Genomic DNA, 23271 nt, shown 5'->3' on the forward strand with positions numbered 1-23271 from the left:
GCGTGGCCACGTCGAGCACCGTCGGCACGGCGGCCGACGCGCGCTGCTTGGCGATGAGGGACGCGGCGCTCGCGGCGTCGACGGCCCGCGCGTGCGGGTCCGAACCGTTGGCCGGGTCCGACAGGATGGCGGCGAAGCGCGCGGCGTCGCCGGGCTGCGTGGTGCGCAGCACGATGGGAAGCGTGGGGGAGGGGAGGTATGTGTCGAGGTGCGAGACCTCGATGGTGGATTGGCTTGCCATCATGTGTTTGTGTTTGTGTGTGTGTGGTGCTGATGTTGAGTGTGGAATGGACAAGGCCTTGTGATGACGTATTTATAACCCATATTCTGAGCGATTGACCATTCGGTTCAAGCGACAAGACCACTTCATGATTTCATTACATCTCTTTTGAGTCACTGCCTAACGTGCGTTGCCGTTGATGATCCCTACCAAGAGTCGTTCTGCATGGCAGGCCATCGTACCACGGCCCAATGGGTGATGCGTAATGGCAGCAAGAGTTGCCCTTTCTGGGACCCATCCCCAGAGGGCTATTTTGTGAGTCACGGTGGCTGTTTTAGATAGCCTTTTAAAATCTCACTGGAACCAGTCATTGGTGGGGATGCTGCTTGCTAACTAGTTTATTATGCTTGCTGCTGAACTGGATCGAGAGGAATTGAACGAACGGCAATTCGGGTTCCAATCTACTTCTCTTTATGCTATAGTCAGTTTTCATTTTCTGCCGTGAGCCACATGGGTTCAGACAGCAGCAACCCTCATGTTGGCTTGGTGAGCATTGCCGAGGTGTAAGCTGGTTGACGGAACTGTACAAAGCACACACCGAGCGTATTAAGTAGCAATACAGATAGGGGAATATATTCTGATTCCATTGATGTCCGTTATCCGCTATTTAACATATCATCATGGAGGAAAACAATCGGTTCACTTTGCCTGGGCCTTTTCCCTATGCGTCCCGCTCGCGCTGCGCAGGACTCTACCACTGTCAGGCGTACCCTCTCTCTTGACAACCGCGTCTCCGGCGAGGGGTGAGGGGGGCAAGTCCGGCGTGACGGACCGAGACTCGGAGCCCTGCTTTCTCGACTTGGGCAGGCTCGTGGCCTTTTTCCGTCGCTTCTCAGTCAAGCTTGAAATGGAACCGGCGCGGCGCGTCGTCGGGTGGCCGTCGTCGAGGTCAAAGGATGGGGTGCCACTGCGTGTCGAGCTGACAGAGCCGCGCCGAACACTGCTACTGCGGCGCTTGTGCAGCTTCTCGGTGCTAATGTGGCTCTTGTGAAGAACCTTGGGCGTCTCCTGCTGTTTCACCTGTGCCTTTTTCCAGGGCAGGCGCCACAGCCAACCATGCTGGGCCTTGGCCATTTTGACGTCGTATTCATTTACTTTTTCTCGTAGAAGCGCTCGTCGCTCGTTTTCACGGTCCCAGTACTCTGTTCGGTACAGCTCCCAGTTTTCGCGAAAGGTTGGGGAGAATGGCTTGGCGAGGAGTAGCAGCTTGACGTAATCACCACCAGGGGCGAGATCCTCCTCGTGGCCACCGCGTACGTCATCTTGGTGAGGTAGTATCAGCGTCGGGTGGTGGCCGTCGCCGGACAGCTGCAGCTCTTTTTCGACCTCGCGCAGCAGGGAAGGGTCGACGTGGCGGTAGGAGGAGCTGGCGGTGTGGGTGAAGAGCCCGTAGGTGAGGAAGAAGCCGACAGAGGAGAGAGCCTCGGCCCACCAGGGCCTGCGGATGAGGACGAGCTTGCAGTTGAAGCCGCGCAGGCCGCGGTTGGAAATGGCGAACCAGCGACGGGGCCAGCGGATGCCGCGCTCCCAGATGCCCGTGGCCCAGACGAGGACGGCGGTGATGATGCCGCCCATGAAGCACACCTTTTGGGCGCCCTCGACGGCCCAGTAGATGGAGCCGCCGACGCCCTGGCCGTCCTCGCGGGGCGCAAAGTACAACTTGTAGCCGAAGAAGCAGACCCAGGCGCTGAGGAGGGTGAGGAAGAAGGTGTGGTGGCGCTTGCGCGCGCGCAGCTCGAGGAATTGGGCGCGCAGAGAGGCTTCGAGGATAAGGAGGTTGAGGTAGATCATGGACGGCGAGCTGGGGGTGTTGTGCAAGGGATCACCTTGCTTGACATCTTCGTGGAGGATGGGACTGGTGCCGGTGGCGGCGGCGGCAGCCTTGATGGCTGGGGAGACCACGGGGGCCCCCTTGACGATGGAGTCAATGTCTTCGGTCATGGGCATGCTTGGTCCGCGTCGGAGAGGGGTATAGTAGGTTTCGTGGCGGTGATGAGAGTATTTCCTGAGCGTGGTGGTCCCGGCAGCTGGATAAGGTTGCTCGGCGCGGCAGCCCGACGATGTCTACTGGCGCGGCCGCCGCACGCGACAGGTGCTGAAGGATGAAGACGGACGGAAAATCGGGATTCAAGGAGTCGCTCTGTAAGGCGTAATTGATTGGTTGTCGGTAGGCATTTAGGCCTGGGGGTCGCTTGGGACGATGGATATCAACGCGGGAATCGGCAGTGTCCTTGAGCTCGGCAACGTTTGTACGGAGACGGGCAAGGGAAGAAAAAGGCGAGGGATGGAGGTGGGTCGCGGCTGGGGAGTTGGAACGCCGGCGTCTACAAAGTGCTGCTGATCAATAGGATACTGTCGGTAGCGCCAGGGTGCCAAGTTGAGAGGCAAGAGAGACACGGGAGAGGAGGGGTCAAGAAGCTGGGGCAAGAAGGTCATGTAGGTCGGTCCATTGGGAACGTCATTGATTGATGAATGATGAATGTGAAGAGGCAGGGCGAAAAGGCACGACTGGACTTTGAAGCTGGCGGGCAAGGACCCCGCTATGACGGGCTGCTGCAGTGCTGAGCTGAGGAGATGTGTAGCAGGTGACCACAACAAAGCGACACGTAGAAAACAGTAGTTATCATGTGTATAAATATTGTCAATACTGCAAAAAAAAAAGGCAAAACAGGGCAAATAGATACAATATTCGTTTCGCCTACTTCAAACCCCATTGGCACTTTGTACATGTTACAGTCAGTCGGCCTCGAAGAGCCAGCCGTCAGCACACGTTGGGGAAAGCCCACTGTAAGTCGGGTTCTATGCCCCAACTAAAAACCGCTCACAGCGTTCTTCCTCCACCCCTCCTTTTACCTGGTGACAGTAACAGTTCGCCAACCCATTAACCCACGTTACAGGGGGTATTGCACTAATTGGTTCCTCTGATGGACGGGCAGTGGACGGGACAGAGGGGAATTATTATTCAGTATTATTAGCACCCCGTCATCAAGGCACCATCTCGGCTCTCCCAACCGATCCAGCAGAAACAAAATTTCATTCGCTCCTCTCTTCTCTCTTCGCTCTTCCATCTCCCCTCCTCTCCATCGCTTCTCGCTTCTGCTTCTTCCATTTTTATCCAGCAAGCCACCACCAAGCCTCGCCTGCCTCGCCCATCTCCGTCACCATCTCGCTACCTCTCGGCCATGAACAAACCTTGATCCCGCGTCGAGCCGTAGCGTCGGAAACCGGATCGACGCAAACTCCGATACGGACAGAGCCCAACACCACCCGCCACATTCTTAAATCCGGGCGGGCTTTCCCTCTGGAATATCCGCAACCACCAAGCGTCCGCCGCAATTACGCTCTGTGACGCGTCGACCGGCTCACGCAAAGCCCTTTTCCTTTTCCCCCGCCTAATTCCAGCCAGCCCTGTCAGGCGCCCCGGCATAGCAGCACTGTACGTCGCCGGCTCAGCCTTCCCCCCCCGTTCGGCCTGCAGTACCTATCGCCCTCTCCGCCGGTGGACTTTCTGGCCTTTGCGGCTGCCTTGGTAGAGTTTTGCGCAATCAGGGACACGCTGTCGTCTGGGGCTTTTTGTTTAAAAGCCCCGTCACAGCCCTCTAGCGAAACGAGTCGGAATGCTCAAACAGCAAAAAGCGACCGTCTTTTTCCAACGCACCCGCGTCACTCTCGCCTCGTCCTTTCCCACCTCGTCCAAACTTGCCAAGATGGCTGCCGAAAATGAGCACGTCAACACTAGCCAGATTAAACAAAACAGAGAGACACGGCCACCCTCTGTCTATTTCCCTCTCGGCTACAAGGAAGCCGCCTACCAATGGGTAAGAAACCCAACCCCCCCCCCTAGCCGCATACATGCCTCGTTCGCTAACACCCAATCCTAGTGGACGAGCGTCACGCCGTCCATGGTTGAGCGCAAAGTTCTTTCCTTCATCCCGACCCTCCGAGAAGCTGCCGACAGCGCCGCGAACCCCAATGCCTCGTCCACCCCCGACCCCTTTGGCACGCGCGTCTGGCGCCGCACCCTGGTACCGCTCTCAGGCAAGAACCGCGCCCTCAACGAGGTCTGCGTCGAAAAGATTGGCGAGAAGACGGACGAGACCCTCGTCGTCGTCCACGGCTACGGCGCCGGCCTCGGCTTCTTCTACAAGAACCTCGAGCCCATTTCGCGCATGCCCGGCCTGAAACTCTACGCCCTCGACATGCTCGGCATGGGCAACTCGTCGCGCCCCGCCTTCCGCATCCACGCCAAGGACAAGGAGAAGCAGGTCATCGAGGCCGAGGACTGGTTCGTCGACGCCCTCGAAGAGTGGCGCCAAAAGCGCAAGATTGAGCGCTTCACCCTCCTCGGCCACTCCCTCGGCGGCTACCTCGCCGTCTCATACGCCCTCAAGTACCCCGGCCACCTCAAGAAGCTCATCCTCGCCTCACCCGTCGGCATCCCCGAGGACCCTTACGCCGTCAATGCCTCCATGCCCGACCCCGACGAGTCCACTCTCGAGAACGAATTCACCCAGGACCAGAAACAAGTTACCGAGAACGGCCATGACACCGCTCAAGCCGCCAAGGCTGCTGCCGCCGCAGCCGCCTCCCCCAAAGCCGATAGCGCACAGCCCGCCGCCCCAAAGCGCCCGATCCCCAGCTGGCTCGTCTGGCTCTGGGACGCCAACGTCTCGCCTTTTAGCATCATACGCATGACGGGGCCCCTCGGCCCGCGCTTCGTCTCGGGCTGGACCTCGCGCCGCTTCAACCACCTGCCCGGCCCCGAGGCCCAGGCCCTCCACGACTACGCCTTTTCCATCTTCAAGCAAAAGGGCAGCGGCGAGTACGCCCTCGCGTACATTCTCGCCCCGGGCGCCTATGCCCGACGCCCCGTCATCAACCGCATCCAAGATGTCGGCCGCCAGCCCCTGCCCCGTACGAGCAGCAGCAATGCGCTGGCCAAGAAGGAGACGGGCTTCCCCATCGTCTTCATGTACGGCGAGAACGACTGGATGGACGTGGCCGGCGGCCTCGCCTCAGAGGAGAAGCTCAAGAGGGCGCAGGCGGACGCGCTCGCCGGCGCGACCGACGAGGAGAGGCGCGCGGAGAACGGCAGCGTCAAGGTTGTCATTGTCCCAAAGGCCGGCCATCACCTGTACCTCGACAATGCAGCTTTTTTCAACGACGCCCTGCAAAAGGAAATGGACGACGTCGTCGCCACCTCGAAAAAGAACAATGACTATTGATGAAGAAGGAAAAGTAATGCATGTCGGCACGGACTGGGGGAGTATCTTTTCTTTTTTTTCTTTTCGGCGTCTTGAGGCTAGGCGTGGTTTTCGTGTTTGGACTGCAACGGTTCATTTTCCTTTTTTCAAACAGCATGAGCGGCAATCCATCTTGGATGACGCTCCTTGGACGGTCAAGGCCATCTTCATCGATTTCCTTTTTTTCAGACTAGGCGTTTTCTTCTTCTTTAAACATTAGATATACAAGCATGTGCAGGTAACCCACGCCGGCATGCATACATAATATTTCACTTCAATAGATTTTAGACTTTCTCCTTCCATCGATTCACGCCCCGTCACTTTTTGAGTATCATGTCTGGTTCACTTTGTCTTTTATTCAAGTATCCGTCTACTCTTTATCCTCTAATCTTTGGACACTCGCGACCTTCCACATTCCGCTGTTATACAGTCTTTCACTTGCCATGATACATGATGCTGGATAGGACAATTGCGCAATCAAAATAATACATTCCCAATATGCTTAGAAAGGACAGACGCCAAAAGCGATCATGTGCCGGGTTGGAAGAAAAAATACCACCCAAAGTCGTATACAAAGTGCCAGAATGAAACAAAAAAGAAAGCCTTGGGGCTAGTGTGAATGATGGCCATGCAAAATAGTGACGCAAACCATGCCGTATTGTCTAATGTTGTTTTTGTTGCTTTTGTAGTTTTGTCCTTAGAGATTAATCAGGTCAACCTCGGAAAAGTCGGGCGGATGCCTGCCGTAGATCACGCGCACTTTACTATCGAGCGCTGTGCCTTCGTTACTGATCCAAATGTGCTTGCTGAACGCGCGCGTGCGCTTGATCTCATCCTCGCTGATGCCTAGGTCGTCGCGGGGGATCCAAACGGCAGGACGACGGGCTCGCAGGGCGTAGTGTAGAAAGGCGTGCCGTGTTAGCATATCTCTCTCGTCCACCGTCAGATCTTCGATTTCGTCATGGACACCGCCGAAAAGGGCATTACCCATTGCGCGCTGTGCCTCGAGATCCCTCTTCCGCTGCTGTCGGCGGTACTGTGCGGCCTGAGAGTTGCGGTCGGCCTTGGTCAGACGCAACAGCTGGTTGCCTCCCCCCTTGGCCCATCCGCCCACATGCTTGCTACCTTCCACAGCCCACGAACCAACTTGCTTCATCGGCTTGAGAGAAAGCAGACCGCCTGGACGACGGTTCTCCTGTTGCATAGTATTCAGTTCGATGCCCTCTTCACCTTCAATGAAAGATGGCGACTTCTCGCGGAGGTCTGGTAACTCCTTAAGATCCTCTTCATCGTCTTCGTCAACGCCCAGACGGGAGTCTTGGGCGCGCTGGAATGCCTCGTCACGGAGAACGGCTTCGTCTTCAAAGGTGATGGGCAGATAGCGAAATAGTGGCGAGAAGGATTGGTTTAGAAGATACTGATAAAGCATGGTCAAAAGCATGACGACCAACATGATGACACCGTGTGTAATGCAGGGGCGTGTGTCGTTTTCGTCTTTGACAATAAAGAAGAGTCCCGCCATACACAGCTGCATAAAATACAGACCGGTAAAAGTCTGATTGATGGCGCGTGGGTATAGGACGCCGCCAGTATCGCGCTCCATGCGATAGACGTAGACCATTGCGTAGCGCTGCGCAAGCCACAACAGGCCAAAAGTAACAACTGCAAAGATGGAAATCAAAGGTGAAATGACGCAGTAAAAAATCGCGATACAGGCAAAGTTCGTGTACACAGGGAAGAAGGCTCCCCACTGTACATTGTTGAGGTTCGTGTTTCTCGCCCACTTGTTTCGTGCAGTGCTGTCAAACATGGGCCCAATGACAAACCAGAAGAGGAGAGAAACAACCTGCAGCAGTGTACCAGAGCTAGTAGTCAAGGCTTGCAGCACCATGTATGAGAAGAAATAATTGGCTGCCTTCGGGAGGTTATTGGCCAGGAGGTTCAATACACTCTGGACAGAGTTCAACTGCTCTCGAATGTTGACGACGAACTTGTCGAGCGACGCTGCGAAGAAGGAGGCAATTGAAACAACCAGGAAAACTTGAAGGAACAAGAAGACAAAGTAGAAAAATTGGACAAATTCGGTTTTTTGCGTTCCAGTCTTGGCACCTCGAATACCCGCGAGGAAGTTTAAGATGAGTGGCACCAAAACCAGCAGAAGCGCCAAGAGAGTGGCAGGCAACACACCAGCAACAATCTTGGCAAAGTTCAGGATATCGTTGTTCGCTTTGAGGAATTTCAGCCAGTTATTGTCTTGGATCAGCTGGTCAAGCTGGCTTACCGCCGCCGTCCAAGCCACTGGAATAGCCCATAGAAAGGCCATGGTGCACACAATTCCAATAACAATGAAGGCACGCAGACCTTCCCCCCACCAAGATATGGCCATATTGTCCCAGACAACATCTCGGGGCGATATTTCAATAATTCTGGGGGCCATGTGGCGAGGGAGGTGGTGGACGGCACTTTGACAAGCCATGTGTGCCGCAACCTGATGGTTGAACTGAACAAAGGCCGAATTCATGAGCGGGTAGCGTTCGGGGTGCTTTTGGTCCTCTTCTATTTCAAGATTGAGACGTGCAAGTTCCTTTCGGCAGTAGTATATTGTGTCGACCTTTTTCGTAATCCCAGGAATTCCGAAAAGCCAGGTGACGCCGAACAGAGGGAGATGATGCGTTGGGCGGTGCTTCTTCTTAAGATATTTACGCCATTCAGCATCTTCTTCCTCCGTGTCATCATTCTCTGGGTTGAATGCCTCGGGATAAGTCACTTCTTTATCCTCGCTGCCCATGAACGGAATGAAGCCTTTTACCGTTTGCCAAGACGTCTTGTGCTCTTGCTGACCGGCGGACATATAATCTTCGGCTTCAGAGCTTTGAGGGACGGGCGAGGCGTATGCACCAGATGGAGGCTTCCAAAATTGCCAAAATCGGTTTCTTCGGTTATCCATAAAATCGTTCTTGTCTGATTTCCTGACCGTGTTACCACTCACGGTCTGGCCCTCCATGCCATCACCGTCCTTAATGGCGCTAGTGGCTGTCGCAAAGGCACTGGAGCCATCAGGTGTATGAGTTGCCTGAGAATCAGTCGTTCCCGGGCGCTGAGAAGAAAGGGGCAAGTTCTTCTTGCTCTTTGAGAACAGCGGTGCAAAGCCATGCGTGGTGCCGAGCCCATCTTCAATTCCCTTGCCGGACTTGCTAGCCACGTTCCTTAGCTCGCCTGCAACTTTGGCTGTTGTTTTGGTAAGGCCGGCCAGGGGATTGCGCATGCCGCCGTGGTCTGTGTCATAGTCATCACCGTGAATGTGATGTTTCTTTTCATCGATTTCTAGAGCGGACTCCTCAACAGCAGCAGTGACTGTGTGGGGAATTTCGTGCGCATCGCCAGCATCCTCACCCTCTCCGCTGTTTGCGAGCTCTTTGGCTTCCTCGTCTCGCTTCGCATTTCTGGCGGCCTTCTCTTTTCTGGTAAGCGCGACCAGCTTCAGTTTCTTGCGTTCCATTTTCTCGTCCTTCCTCTGTTTCTTGAGTTGAGCCTTCTTGGCGGCCTTTATGAGCTCTGTCTCTGCGTTTTCCAGGGCAGCGTGAATCTGTTCGCGAAGGTTCACCTTGTCTAGAAGCTTGGTCATGTCACGATTCAGCCACACATTCCTGACCCCTCCCGGAAAGACGTCAAGAAGTCCTCGGAGCGCGTCTTCGCTGAGCCACTTCTTGGGTATGGAGTTGAGAAGTACGGTAGTGGCGGAGGCTCGTAAACGATGCTCGGCACTAGTAAGATAATCTTGTCGAACTTTGATGTAGGCCTTGAGCTCGAAGAAAAAGACGACGCAGATCCATATGACCACCAAGATAGCCAGCACAAGATGGGCCACGTAACGGCCAGTGTTCTCGGGGCGGATGTTGGCCCAGGCCAGCGTATCTAGGCCGGTAACATTTTTATCATTGGCGGTGTTGTTGTCGGCACTCATGTCAATCCGCTGTCCAAGACCTCCAATGTAGTTGAGCGGGATCAAAATGGGCAGAACGACGCCACAGATGGGTATGAAGATGATGAGAAGGGTTTTGAGGTAGCGCAAGAAGAAGTAGGCATCGAGGCCACACTTTTTGATGATTTCGCGGTCTTTGAAACGAATCACGGTTCTGATCATGGCGAAGAAGTTGTTCGGGGGCGGCTCCGTTCTCTCGCGTTCGGGGACAAGATATGTTTTCGGTTTACTAGAGTACGTTAGTCTCGTTAGGGTATCGGGGAGTAACTGTGGGATAAGTACAAAATGCGTGCAAGCTTATTGCGAAGGAGCGCAAATAGAGATATTTGGATGCCGAAGATGACTAGGGCTGTAGCAATCGAGGTGACAAATGTGATGAGGCCGATGCCCGACTGTCCTTGCGCTTTCGAAGTAGTAACAGTATCATTCCTGCGAGGCAGTATATTCAGATGGCGAATATCGGTCGTCATGGGGTTCGAGGCCGCCATGGCTTGCGAGGGTAGCAGCCAGGCGGATCCAAACAGCATGATGCCCGCGGCGGAGAAGACGAGGCGATGCTGCACCCTCTCCATGTCGATATGGGACACCCAAAGGTGAGCAAGCTCGGAAATGTGTTTTGGTTTTCGACTTTGCCGCGTGTGGATGGGGGTCTCTTTTGGAGAGAGAGGCGCGAGATGGTGCAGGCAGGGAAGGGACGACGCTTGTGTCAGATTGGCCTAGATGAGGTTTCTCGTCTCAGGTCTAGAATAAGTAATGTGGTGGCATTTCGTATCGATGCGGGCGTTGGAGTGCAGCCAGGCGTGTAAGGAAGCGATGTCGAGGTCAAAGGAGTCAAAGGAGCGTAACGAGAGAAAGAACAATACCAACGGGTTACACATATGGGAAGCCATCGGGGGAATGAATTTAGTTATAACTAGGGAGCGTTAGCGACCCGCCATCAAGAGTTGTTCGCAGGGACAAATTTGGTGGAACCCCCCTGAGGTTGGTGATGTCACAGGCGGGAGGGACCAAAGGGAGCGGCACTCAGTGGTTGGCTGCCGCTTGACGATTGGGCCTTGTGCCTTGTTTGGCCCTGCTGGGTCCTGCTAGACTTGTGCCACTGCAGGTCCAACGCCTGTCCAGTGGCAGAGCCTCTGGAGACGCCACCCACCATGTGGCTGCGCTAGTCTATACATGCCGGTTCTTGCTTTGCCAGTCAATAGTATTGATACTGGTACCAAGGTAGTAGACTATAGCGGCGCAGTGCATCAATGCCATCGACGTGGCCATTGTATTCGTTGTCACTTTCATTAAAAATTGACCGTCATCGTCCCTCCATAGCGCCGCACCCCCTGTTCAAAGGACGATCTGGCGCTTGCCTGTGGCCAGGACTCGTACATGAAGCGACCTACCCACGTACCTACACCCACTGTAAGCGTCATCACTGATTCACTGGCTGAGAATGGCCCGCGCTGAGACTACCAAGTCACAACACGCACGCTACAACACCTGCATTTTCAACACACCCAATAGGGCGATATCCAGATCGTTGTACTACCAGACTCGGCTACCAAGACGAACCACACCCATCATCACTTTTCACTTTTCACCCCAACGAGGCCGCAGCTCAACAGTAAATTATTGCTAAGGGCAACGTATAAAACTACAAAAATAACGAAACAAGGTGTTTTCTGTTCTCTCCAACGCCCGCAAAGAAAAAGACAAAGGCACATTGACAACCCCTCGCAAACACATTCTCGGTCCAGATCCGGAGTTCCATTCAACGCGTCGCGATACAAGCGCCATGGCACCCCAAGACCCCCAGTGGGCTTCCTTGGTTTTATTATATATCAAACCATTCAAAACAGCATATCCATGCAACAACAGCACGCGCAGGCTGCAGCTAGACCACCAAGAATGCCAGTGGCGGCGCCGCCCATGCCTCCTCTGTCGTTGTTACCAAAGTGGCCCTGCTGTTGATAAGGACCTTGCTGGTACGGTCCCTGCTGGCCGTATTGACCTGGAGGGGGTCCGTATTGCTGCTGCCCATATTGTTGTTGGCCGTATTGCTGCTGGCCGTATTGCTGCTGGCCGTATTGTTGTTGACCGTAGGGCCCTTGTTGCTGGTGGTATCCCATCTGCGGGCCAGGCTGGTAGTAAGGCTGCTGCTGCTGGGGAGCCCCATAGGCATCGTTTCGTTGATATGTTGATTCCGCCGGGCCTGCGCCCGGGTATGTGGCCTTGGGAGGGTTCGGAGGACCTCCGTAAGGTGGCGGGTGCTCTTCGGTTTTGCCGGACATTGTATGTAGTAGGTATCGATCGCGGACGGGTAGGTAGTTGCTGGAGGGGAGTAGGACTTCGACCAGCAGCAAGTGTGTATAAATTGATTAAATGAGGACCTTTGTAGATGGCGGGTGTTGATGAATATTTAAGGTCGAAACCCGCGACGTCTCGGTCGAAACGGCAGGCGACGGATGCGGCTTAATAAATCGATTACGCACACCCAGTGGCGGGCGGGCTTTGCGCAGTGGCCATTTTAGACGCTGGGCTCGCTGCGCCACTCTTGGCTGCCCACCAGAATCACCCCTTGGCAGTCAGTCCGGGGGAAGTTGGGCTGAGACGTTTGTATTAGCTGCCAAGAAGATGTTGGAATTACGATATGTCAATCCTGAAGATTGGCACACCACTACTCTGTATCCGCACGTACGTAGGACCTATTTGGTTTTCACGCAAAAATTCAGTATCGTAAAGAAAAAGAAGAAAAACTAACCACCACCCACGTTCCATCGTCGTCGTCGGCGGCGCTCTACGGCTTAGACGGAAGCCTCGTCACCACCAAGGAAGAAACTTTAACTTGGCCGAGTCGGGACCTAGGAAAGTTACGTCGACGAATCTTAACTACGAAACCTCATCATGATAGGGCTTTGTCAGATACACCTTGATTCCAACAGGTCCCTTCCAAATTAATATACTATATACTATTTAATCGATCTAATGGGGTGTAAAACCAGCCAACCTGGCTCACGGCAGCCGATGAACATTTCCCACGTGACTTGCGACGCCACATTCATGTTGTGGCGAGAGCAACGGGCCCCACTGTGGCTAGTGTCGCACCACGAAAAAGTGGTAAATTCAAAGAAACAAGAAACCCCACGAAAGAGTCGAACACAATCACGCCGCCCTCGAACCGACGCCATACGCAGTTTCGAAACAGGATACATACGCTCTACCGCATAGCTGCAGACAAGAACCGAAATCATGGCTTCCACGGCTCCCACCAAGGCCAAGTGAGTGTACTTCTCCTGAGCGGGCATGGGCAAAACTCGCAGTGACTGACCCCACCATCCTCCAGGCACGACTGGGCCGACGATGATGATATCGAGGAGACCAGCACCGAGCTGCCGGCGCCCCAGACAATCGCCAACAAGGACGGCACCAAGACCATTATCACATACCGCATCAACGACGACGGTCAAAAAGTGAAGACGACGCGCCGCATCCGCTTCATTACGCACACGGAAAAGGTCAACCCACGCGTGGCCGACCGCAAGAGCTGGGCCAAGTTTGGCGCGAGTGCCAACGACGGCGCCGGCCCGGCCGCTGACACGACCTCCATCGCCGAGAACATGATCTTCCGCCCAAGCGTCAGCTGGCGCAAGGACGCTAAAGATGAGAGCGCCGACCCCAACGCGCAAGCTATGAAGGACAAGCTCAAGGACAAGAAGGTCAAGTGCCGTATTTGTAACGGCGAGCATTTCACAGCCAGGTGTCCTTACAAGGACACCATGGCCCCCATTGGTGAGAACGGTGCCGCGGACGTCGCCGCGGGTATGGGTGACGAGCCCTCAGCCGTCGCCGCGGGCGGCGTCGGCGCCAAGAAGGGATCCTACGTCCCCCCCGCGATGCGTGGAGGAGCCGTGTCGGCGAGCGCCATGGCGGGCTCAAAGTACGGCGAGAGAGACGACCTCGCGACGTTGCGCGTCACCAACGTAAGTAGAGCGGTCGATGGTTGTGCCGGTATAATCATGACGCTAACAATATGGGCTACAGGTGTCGGAAATGGCCGAGGAGAACGAGCTCCGCGACATGTTCGAGCGCTTTGGACGCGTCACCAGGGTATTCTTGGCCAAGGACAGAGAAACAGGCATGGCCAAGGGGTTCGCCTTTATCAGCTTCGCGGACCGGGGCGATGCCGTCAAGGCGGCCAGCAAGATGGACGGGTATGGTTTCAAGCATCTTATTCTGCGTGTGGAATTTGCCAAGAAGGCCGCGTAAAAGTACACCGTTGCATTATAGTTTTAGAAGGGACCATGGGGCATGGTAATGGAATTTAAGGACTTTACCCTCATTGTTGGGAGTCGTGTACTTGACGATGCGTTTGATTGACGCGGACGGCAGAGCTCTGGTGGGTGTGGGAACAGACACGATATTGACACGTCCTGAAGATATGAGCAAGCTGCGGTTCCGTTTATTAGCTCAATATTGTTGAGAAGCTCTGTGAATTGTTGAATGTACTTTGCAATAATTGACATGTGAAAGAGGGACATGGAGCAGGGGTTGAAGCTGTTTCCACTCAGGACGATGCTCTGTAGGGGCGGGCAATGGATATACCTCTTTTTTGTTTTGAATCTATATTATATATCAGATGCATGTGCTACAGCTTCCGTGCATGCTGTGTGATTGACTTTATTGGAGCACTGTACTGCTTGTTTTCCATTGATCGTCGACGCAACTAAGTATCACGCAACAGGTGGCGGACGGGTAGGCCAGCGCCACGCAGCATTGCGTCGTTTTGGATACTCGGAAAGATGATATTATGAATAGAAATGACTAACTAATTACGGAAGGTGCATCTGTCTCTGGTCCGAATGAGGAGCTGCATCACGCGGTGCAAAACGAGGACTAACATGCAGTAATTGCGCTGCTGGATGTGTGTCAAGCCACCTAAACGCGGTGCATGCCTGACAGGTCTAGTTACAGGTACCCGCACCCAGGAAAATGCCGCAGTGAAGGAAGACTGGCAGATTGGTATTGAGGGCGGATAGTTGGGACTTTGAGAGAGATGGACCGTTTGGTTGCTTGCCTTTTCGATTTCGCCTTTGTATGTACCTAGGTAGGTAGATTCGCTGTCGAGAATCGGAAACAAATCAGGAGAGTTACATATAATTAGGTACCGACCTGGTAATTACCTACCTGGTTATGAGCAACACCTGTGCAAAACAAATGCAGCTGTAATAATAACTAGGTACCTAAATAAAGACGCTGAAATCCAGCCATGTTCCAGTCTCTTCCAGCAACCTTCCAGCGCTACGTGGGCCTACTGCAGCGCTAGCGCCAGCCTCGCGACCGCTGAAACCGACGCTGGAATCTGATTTGGCTGCCCTGGGGCAACACGGCAGCGACCCCACCACAGGAGCCCGTTTCTCCACGCTTTTGTAGCTCCCTTGCTCCCTCACTTGCAAACAACATGCACTAATATCTATCCCGAGCCGCCTTCCTCGCCCAACAAATAGCCCTCATCTCTTCGTCCAATTCCATCACTGTCGCGCGACACAAGCAACTTCGACACGGTGAGACCCCGCCCCTCCATCGCCCGCATCGCTCCCTCGGTCCCAGGTTACAGTGCAGTAGCCTGCCTCTGCAGCTCTGTCGTGGCCACGGATCGTTGCCAATTCAAGAGCGCGTCCTCCCTCGCCAATCATTGCCCGTTATCCAGGCCAACCCACCTCATCCCATCATTCTTGTTCGCTGGAATTCACACGACTGGGTCTAGTTGTTCAGCCGAATCTCGCGTTCCAGCGGAGCCGTGACGTTGCGGCTATAGTACCTAACGGTGGTGTGCCCCGGCTCTTCTCGACGCCTCCCTCTCGCACTGCCGCCCCCAGCAGATTTACATGCCCGATCCCACACGGAACCAGACCGTATTTAAGCAATCCGCATTCCACTCCGCGCCCACCACTCGCCGTACGCCCACTCGACCTTTTCCCGTCTTCTCCTGTAGTTCGTGGCTTTCCTCTGCAAACCTCTTGCTCCAGCACTTTGTCGCATTCTGGATTCAACCCCAATCGCTTACAATGGCGACTACGGCTGCTCCATCGGAGCTGCGGAAGCGGCAACAATACCGCGACGACACTGCCAACTCCCAACGCACACCGGCAGCCTCTGAACTCGGCGATCCTTCCACGCCCACCGACCTCGACCCTGATGATGCCAATGCCAAACCCCAAAAGATGTACGGCAGGACGCCGGATGGAACCAGTATGTCCAAGCAACTAGAGTACATCTGCCATTTGCTCTCTGTGGGCTAATTTCGTCTGCAGTCTTCATCGTTCCCACTACCCACGACATGGTTTCACAGCTTCTTGACCCCCGCCAGCCAAAGAACCTTTCGGATCTCGCCGTCATCGCAATCCTCGCCCTCCATATTCTCGCTGCATACATGCTACCCGCCACCTGGAAGAAGCCCGTCTTCGCCATCATCTTCCTCTTCTGGCGCTCCTCGTACAACGTTGGAATCGGTGTCCTTCTACACATCCAATCCAACTACAACCGAATCGTCTCCTGGGCCATCCGCTGGAAGCTCTTTGAGAACCCCAAGTCTGGCAACAACCCGCGGCCATGGCTCTACAAGCTCTTGAAAACGGAGCTCGAGGCAAAGATCCCGGAAGACTACGAGTTTGAAAAGGCCCCCATTGAGTACAATACTTGGCTGGTTTTTCGACGGGTCGTAGACTTGATTCTCATGTGTGATTTTACGTCATATTGTCTCTTTGCCATTGTCTGCGGCCACACGCCCGAAGCCGAAAGCTTGCTCATCGGCATCACGCGCTGGACTATCGGCATTGCTCTGATTGGCTTCAATCTATGGGTGAAACTCGACGCCCACAGAGTTGTAAAGGACTTCGCCTGGTACTGGGGCGACTTTTTCTATCTCATTGACCAAGATCTGACCTTTGACGGCGTATTCGAGATGGCTCCTCATCCCATGTATTCGATCGGGTATGCTGGCTACTACGGCATCTCAATGATGGCTGCTAGCTATGAAGTACTCTTCATTTCCATCGCCGCCCATGCCGCCCAGTTCGCCTTCCTTGTCATTGTCGAGAACCCGCACATTGAAAAGACCTACAACCCGCCACCTCCGCGTAATACGCCGGTTTCCTTAGAAGATGCGGGCACAAAACTGACGCCCGGACAATCCACCGCACAGTCATCACCCGATGGTTCCATCTTGGTCTCGCCAAAGGATTCCCCAGACGCGGTGTATAACCTTGTTGGATTCGCAAATATGGATCTATTCCGCGTCCCCGACTTTGCTGTGGTGCTAATGCCTGGATATGTGGCGACCCTTGCGCTGGCAACGTCTGCCACTCCCTTTTGGCAGGCCATGTTCGTCGGACATGCTCTGCTCTGGCGAATTTGGTACCACGTCGGTCTCGGCATTCTTCTCGATGAGCAATCCAAATCTAAATTCTGGACGCGCCATTTTCTCAAGTACGGCGAGACGGCCCAGGAGGCTTGGCGCCAATGGAAGGGCATGCATCATATCAGCATGATCATGTCAAACGCTTCATTCATTGCCGCATGCTGGAAGATGTATTCTTTCCCTGCCGATTGGGGCTACGGGCTGGTGCTGCTCAAGCATGTTATCGGTGCTAGTCTGATTGCGCTGCAGCTTTGGTCCGCTTTCAGCGTCTACGATTCCCTTGGCGAGTTTGGCTGGTTCTGCGGTGATTATTTCTTCGACCACCGGGCAAAGCTGACGTATACTTCCATCTACCGCTTCGTCAACAATCCAGAGCGCGTTTTCGGTATTGCGGGACTGTGGGGTGCTGCACTCATCACCTGGAGTCGTGCCATCTTCCTCATGGCTCTTACGGCTCAGCTGATGACGATTTGGTTCATCTCGTATGTGGAGCGTCCTCATATGCAAAAGATTTACGGTAGACGTCTCCGAAGTGAAGCTGGCTTGACCAAGTTTATCAAGCGCTCGCTGCCGCCTCCCGTCAAGACACTACAGGAGAGTATGGACAAGGTTTTGGACGACACGACTCAGTTCGTTGAGGACTTTATCGACACAGCGCGGCCCAAGTTTGCTTCAGGTGTCAAGACTATTGTCCGCGATACTTCGGCCATTTTTAACATTGCACCTGCCAGGCTGACGCTCACGCGCATCTCGGCGGATGTCGAGGGCCTAGATCCCAAGCAATTCTCTCTCAAGGTTGATGGTCAGCATTCCACATTGACGTCGCTTCACGAGCGAGCGACCGGAAAAGAGGGTCTTAGTGGCAGGTTCCCCAAGGAAGTCAAGACGATGACTTTTGAATACGGCGCCCCTCTGCGGGTGAAATGGACGGCGCCAGCCAACCATAGTGGCAAAGACTGGATTGGTCTGTATATGGTGAGCGACAATCGATCGAGGGACAAGACTGAGGTGTCATCGTTGGGGCGGTGGGTGCCGACAAACGCGAGCAGCTACGACAACCCAAGCTTGGAGGCCACTGTTATTGTTCCCCAGCACCCGGTTCCTGGCGAAAACGGTGATGATGACGGTGTTGGTGGTGAAGTCATTTTCGAAAGTGACAGGCTTTGGTGGACGCAGGGTGTGTTCGAATTCCGCTACCACCACGATGGGCATCACAAAGTCATGGCAATCTCGGAGCCTTTTGAGATTGCACTAGGCAAATTTGATGAGGAGGATGTGGACGTGGACGCCAAGGGAATGTACGCCAGTGCTGTTGAGTCGCTGCTATTACCAGTGGTGCGCAACTGTCTGGACCGTGACCCGAAGATTGCTCCCAAGGACGAAACAGAAGTGTTTGGCAGTCCGGTTGAAAGAGATGGAAAATACGCAAAGAGAATTGTTTATGCTGTGCGAGAAATGTTTGGTATTGAGTTTGCACCGGCGGTTGTGCTTGCGGATCGCAATGTGCGTAAGCTGGCGTGGCGAATTTGCAACGCAAAGCAGGTTCTGGTGAGTTTTTTTTTGTTTTTGTTTTTCTGATGGATTTGTTTATAGGAACAGTGCTAACCGCTACGTCTTAGGCGCCTTACAGTTTGTCGCGATCAAGAGGCACTACAACGCCTATCGAGTGAGCTGCAGGAGGGAAAAATTAGACGGGGTTGTTTGAGCGCGGAGTTGTGGAGTGGTTGAAGATGGAATGAGTCACTTTTTACGAGACAGGATACCCAAAAGAATAGAAACAAGTGCATACAAAAGAGAAGATGCACGGTACAATAGTGGCACTGAGTGAGGTCATTGGATGCCAGATTGGCGGGGAATGGACAGTTGGAACAGGCCAGATTGGCAATGTGCGGGGGGGACGAATCCAACATTGTATTCCTGCCCAACAATTAAATAAATAATCAGTGCTGATTCAAAGGTGGGTGGGATTCGCGGATACTCGGTACGCCCTCGGGGTTGAACGCACGCTGTCCTCCAGTCAACCGCCTGATCTCTGTCCAAAGGCAAAAAAATCCCCGACCACAGTATTGTGATGCATAGGTAGAGAGTATTACCTAGTAGTCTCAAAGCGTTTGTCCAGACTCGAGGGGTTTGTCCAGACATTATGCAAGGACACCTGTCTTGCATGTGCTGTGTTGTACAGTTACAGCCCAGCGAGTCGCTCTCTCAGCTTACCCTGGCGGATACACCCAAGTCGGCCTGTCGCGCATCTCTGCATACATGACAGTGGGATATTCAGTTTGATGTAGAGCAGCAAGCAGCTTGCATGGTTTACTAGTTGCGACGAAACCCACAAAGAACTTTGGTCTCCCCACTGGAGTGAACAAAAGAGGAAACTCAACAAGACAGACCCCTGGAAGGCTGGGGGCCAATCGTCCCACCTCCCACCTGTAAGCAAAAAGGCTAAAGCATACAGGTAACTAGTTAACTAGAGGTAGCGCAAGTATAAGGCACAAAGGCAAAAAGGCAAAAAGGTAGGGCGAGTAGTTACCATTCCTTTGGGTTCGGGGGGTCGGGCGAGACACGCGCGCGTTGTCCAATCCCCTTTCATCCTGCAAAAGCACAATGAAGACGCAGAAACAAATAAATAGGACGACGGATATCGAATGAATCCTCAGCCATCCTGGTAGCAGCTGAGACGATGGAGGGGGGCTTGGCTCCTTATTATGCGCGAGATGGGACGGACGCCCGCTGTCGATGGCCTACGGGCGGCTGGGCCCGCAGGAATGATGCATCTGGCCAAGTGATGACTGGGAAGGGGAAGTAACGTTGGAGAAACAACATAATAATAATATATATATATATTTGTTATATTATTTTTTTGGCTTTCCCCTGACGGACGGAGCAGGCTACTCGACACCAATTAGGCCTGGCGCGTAAACTTAGTTGGTTCATTCAATGGCGGCGGGTTGCTTGGTTACATTTATTTATTTGCATTGAAGGCTTTGTACCTGACTACCTTGGAGTAGTAATACACTACTGTGAGTGAAAGGGTTCGTTGTTCTGACTCTGGGGATTGTCTTAAAAGCCGGGGTGCTGCCCTCCCAGGTGTCGACAAGAAAGGCTATCCTCGATATCTCATCCTTTTTCTACTACTGGGTCCTCCCATCTAGTCTCTGCTTTTATTTGTACAAAACTCACCTTTGTTTGTCCAATACCACAAACGCCCCCCTCTTCCCTCATCGACCATGACTCGCCCATCTCTGCTTGCGATGCTGCTGGCTGGTGGCGCCGCCGCCTCTGACCTTCTCTACGTCAGCTCCATGGACGGCAACATCACCACGCTCAACATGGGCATGACCACGCCGGCGGCCGGCGGCAAGTACCCGTCCTTCAAGTCCGTGGCCAGAAACCAGGACTGCGCGCCGACTCCCTCGTGGCTGACACTCAACCACGCCGCCGGCCAGCTGTTCTGCATTGACGAGGCCGGGGAGACGGCAAGCTCCCTGTCGTCGTACAAGACGAGCGCCGATGGCACCCTGACGAAGCTGGGCAGGGTCGAGACCCCAAAGGGCCCCGTGAGCGGCATCTTTTACGGCTGCAAGGGCCACGGCTTCGCCATGGCTCACTAGTATGTGTTTCGATGCTCCTCCCCCAATGTGATTGCATATTTTCTACATATATATATACATATATTTATATATCTATATTGCTTGGAATCTTTTACTGACGAGACATTTTGCGCACAGTGGCGGCTCCGCGATTAGCACCTGGGACGTCAGCGACCCGGCCAACATCAAGAATGTGCAGACGCTCAAGTTCACGCAACCCCTCGGCCCGAAGCAAGAGGCGCCGCGCCCGCACCAGGTCATCCTCGACCCCACGGGCAAGTACATTGTGACGCCGGATCTCGGCAGCGATGTCATCCGCCTCTACTCGTTTGATCCCAAGAGCCTCAAGGTGACCGAGATCCCCCCCGTCACGGTCAAGCCGGGCAGCGGCCCGCGCCACGTCGCGTTTGCCGTCCGAGGCCCCAAGACGTTCATGTACGTCGTCACCGAGCTCGGCAACACCATCATCGGCTTCGAGGTCACGTACGGAGACACCATCCAGCTCAAGGAGATTTTCAACATTGACGTGCACGGCGAGGGCAAGGGGGTCATTGCCACGGCCGCCGCTTCCGAGGTTATTGTTTCTGTGAGTTATCCTAGAGTGCGACGGAAGAAAGAACAACGTCTGTCTGTTGAATGAATGAATGCTAACTGGGCTGAAAAAAAAAAAGCCTGATCAAAAGTTCCTCATTGCTTCTTCCCGCCGCGAATACACCGTCAAGATTCCCGACTTTGACGACAAGAACAAGCAGATCGACTCGGACCCCCTCATCAACTTCTCCATCGACGAGGCCAGCGGCAAGCTCACCTTCAAGCAGTCGGTCTCCTCGGGCGGCCGGTTCCCCCGCCAATTCTCCATGAACAAGGCCGGTACCAAGGTTGCCGTCGGCATGCAGTTTGACGCCCGCGTCGTCATCATCAAGCGCGACCCCCAGTCGGGCGATCTCGGCGACTTTGAGTCGTTTTCCAACGTTTCGGGCAACATTACCTCGGTCTTCTTTGACGAGTAAGATGGGGACTGCCCGAAGTGCGAAGCCTAGACTTGGTGGTCGACTTCTAACGACTTCTAACGACTTCTAACGAGGAGAGTACCATACGGCCGGCTGTTTTCATGTACATATACGCCATCACGCACGCATGTTTGGATTTATATTGGGAGCAATAAAGGTTCTGCAGTTTTCGGAAATGATTCAAATAGATGTTTGCCTGCCTTGTCCATGCCACTATCGTATGTGTGTATCACGAAACCTACTGTACAAGCTGAGCGCCTTCAGTTCAGCTGCGCCGCTAGTTAGCCTGACCCACCACCACCTCAACATCTGCTGACGGCCAACGTGAACCAAACATCAAAGCGCACTCGGTACGAATCAAGTCTCCCGTCGAATCAACCGTCATATACTGAATTTGTATAGTCCAATCCTTAGGTGCCAAGGACAGCTGCGCAGTCAAGAGGCCTTCCACCCGTCACAGTTGGGATCCCAGACCGCTGCGCAACACCTGGCCGTTCCTGCCCCGCCCAATACGGTAAAGCAGCTATGAGCATGGTTTCTATTTTGATTCCAGGGCAGACTATCTTACAACTCGTTTCTGCCTTTTCAAAACGGGCATACCTGTCTTGCTAGGCTTCACGCAGCTAGACCGTCACCGGGGGGGCTCGCTAGAGCAGGACCGTCGCGGCGCTACACCACACCACCAAACTGAAAATCCAGAGACAACGTGGGCAAGGTCAATATGGTCTCCAAGCCAAGAGGGCAGTTTCGCAGTGCTTCTAGTAGCGCAGTCTCGGCGCCGCCGCCGCTGCTGCTCTCGCCACCGGCGGCCACCTCACGCACCTCGTTGAGGGTGCATGACGATGATCTAGAGGAGGAGGATGGTTCAGGCTCAAATCCACTCAAGAGACGCTTCGAGGATGGAGTGATAGACTATCCGCGAAGGAGGGCTACCATTGCAGTATGTGCAGCTCGCCATCACGATACCCTGTAGTCGGAGATGTGTGCTAATAATACTATCCTCAAGTGCGAGGTGTGCCGCTCACGCAAGTCACGCTGCGATGGCAACCGGCCCAAATGCAAGCTCTGCGCGGAGCTCGGTGCCAACTGCGTCTACCGCGAGCCCGCCGTGAAGCTTGATATTGGCGACAAGATCATCATTGAGCAGCTCAACCGCATCGAGGCCATGCTGCAGGCCAACATGTCGCAGCAGCGCGGCAGCATCGCGACGAACCACGAGCACTCATCTCCCACCACGAGCAGCGGCGCCGCCGTCATCAGCCCTGACCCGCCTATTCTACCATGTAGCAGTCCGGACGCCGCCGTCCCTGTGATCCTCAACGGCGGCCTGGGGACGTGGGCCAGCGGCGCGGCGGCGGGCACCAACATCTCAACCATGCCCAAGTGCCACACCAACGCCGCCTTTCATCTCCTACAGTGGCCCCTCATCCGCGACCTGGTGCCGCGCCAGTACGATCCGCAAATCTTGGTGCAGCTGGAGATGGACCGTGAGCCCCTGCGCTTGCCCGCCGCCACCGCGACGCCCGTCGTCGACCTGTCCAACGTGCCCGCGTACGTCGAGGCCTACTTTGCCAAGGTCAACGTGTGGTACGCGTGCGTTAACCCGTACACGTGGCGGGCACACTACCGCGCGGCACTGGCCGGTGGCTTCCAGGAAGGCCCCCCCGCGAGCTGCTGCCTCGTGCTGCTGGTGTTGGCGCTCGGCCAGGCGAGCCTCGGCGGGCACCCCGCGGTGCGGCGCCCGCGCGACTCGCCGGGCCT

The 23271-nt window shown here is 54.5% G+C and overlaps 7 protein-coding genes across 7 annotated transcripts; 4 read left to right on the plus strand and 3 right to left on the minus strand.

Moving 5' to 3' along the window:
* Positions 1-919: 919 nt before the first annotated feature.
* CCM_04699 (Spo7-like protein) lies at positions 920-3009 on the minus strand (the record flags this gene model as incomplete). Its single annotated transcript, XM_006669846.1, has 2 exons — positions 920-2344; positions 2983-3009. 2 exons carry the CDS (start codon positions 3007-3009, stop codon positions 920-922), a joined length of 1452 nt encoding a protein of 483 aa, XP_006669909.1.
* Positions 3010-3897: 888 nt separating this feature from the next.
* CCM_04700 (alpha/beta hydrolase, putative) lies at positions 3898-5505 on the plus strand (the record flags this gene model as incomplete). Its single annotated transcript, XM_006669847.1, has 2 exons — positions 3898-4098; positions 4162-5505. The coding sequence occupies 2 exons, from the start codon at positions 3898-3900 to the stop codon at positions 5503-5505; spliced, it is 1545 nt and encodes a 514-aa protein (XP_006669910.1).
* Positions 5506-6220: 715 nt separating this feature from the next.
* CCM_04701 (DUF221 domain protein) lies at positions 6221-10774 on the minus strand (the record flags this gene model as incomplete). The annotated part of the gene is made up of 4 exons (XM_006669848.1): positions 6221-9734; positions 9788-10157; positions 10514-10662; positions 10683-10774. The coding sequence occupies 4 exons, from the start codon at positions 10772-10774 to the stop codon at positions 6221-6223; spliced, it is 4125 nt and encodes a 1374-aa protein (XP_006669911.1).
* A 613-nt stretch (positions 10775-11387) lies between these two features.
* CCM_04702 (uncharacterized protein) lies at positions 11388-12019 on the minus strand (the record flags this gene model as incomplete). The annotated part of the gene is made up of 2 exons (XM_006669849.1): positions 11388-11824; positions 11986-12019. 2 exons carry the CDS (start codon positions 12017-12019, stop codon positions 11388-11390), a joined length of 471 nt encoding a protein of 156 aa, XP_006669912.1.
* A 723-nt stretch (positions 12020-12742) lies between these two features.
* On the plus strand, positions 12743-13759 carry CCM_04703 (eukaryotic translation initiation factor 3, subunit 4; the record flags this gene model as incomplete). The annotated part of the gene is made up of 3 exons (XM_006669850.1): positions 12743-12771; positions 12837-13473; positions 13535-13759. 3 exons carry the CDS (start codon positions 12743-12745, stop codon positions 13757-13759), a joined length of 891 nt encoding a protein of 296 aa, XP_006669913.1.
* Positions 13760-14759: 1000 nt separating this feature from the next.
* Positions 14760-18580, plus strand: CCM_04704 (uncharacterized protein; the record flags this gene model as incomplete). Its single annotated transcript, XM_006669851.1, has 4 exons — positions 14760-14795; positions 15520-15742; positions 15805-18458; positions 18530-18580. 4 exons carry the CDS (start codon positions 14760-14762, stop codon positions 18578-18580), a joined length of 2964 nt encoding a protein of 987 aa, XP_006669914.1.
* Positions 18581-20137: 1557 nt separating this feature from the next.
* Positions 20138-21510, plus strand: CCM_04705 (3-carboxymuconate cyclase; the record flags this gene model as incomplete). The annotated part of the gene is made up of 3 exons (XM_006669852.1): positions 20138-20520; positions 20639-21086; positions 21172-21510. 3 exons carry the CDS (start codon positions 20138-20140, stop codon positions 21508-21510), a joined length of 1170 nt encoding a protein of 389 aa, XP_006669915.1.
* Between the last annotated feature and the right edge of the window lie 1761 nt (positions 21511-23271).

The sequence above is a fragment of the Cordyceps militaris genome (assembly GCF_000225605.1).
Source record: "Cordyceps militaris CM01 unplaced genomic scaffold CCM_S00003, whole genome shotgun sequence".
Lineage (NCBI taxonomy): Eukaryota > Fungi > Ascomycota > Sordariomycetes > Hypocreales > Cordycipitaceae > Cordyceps > Cordyceps militaris.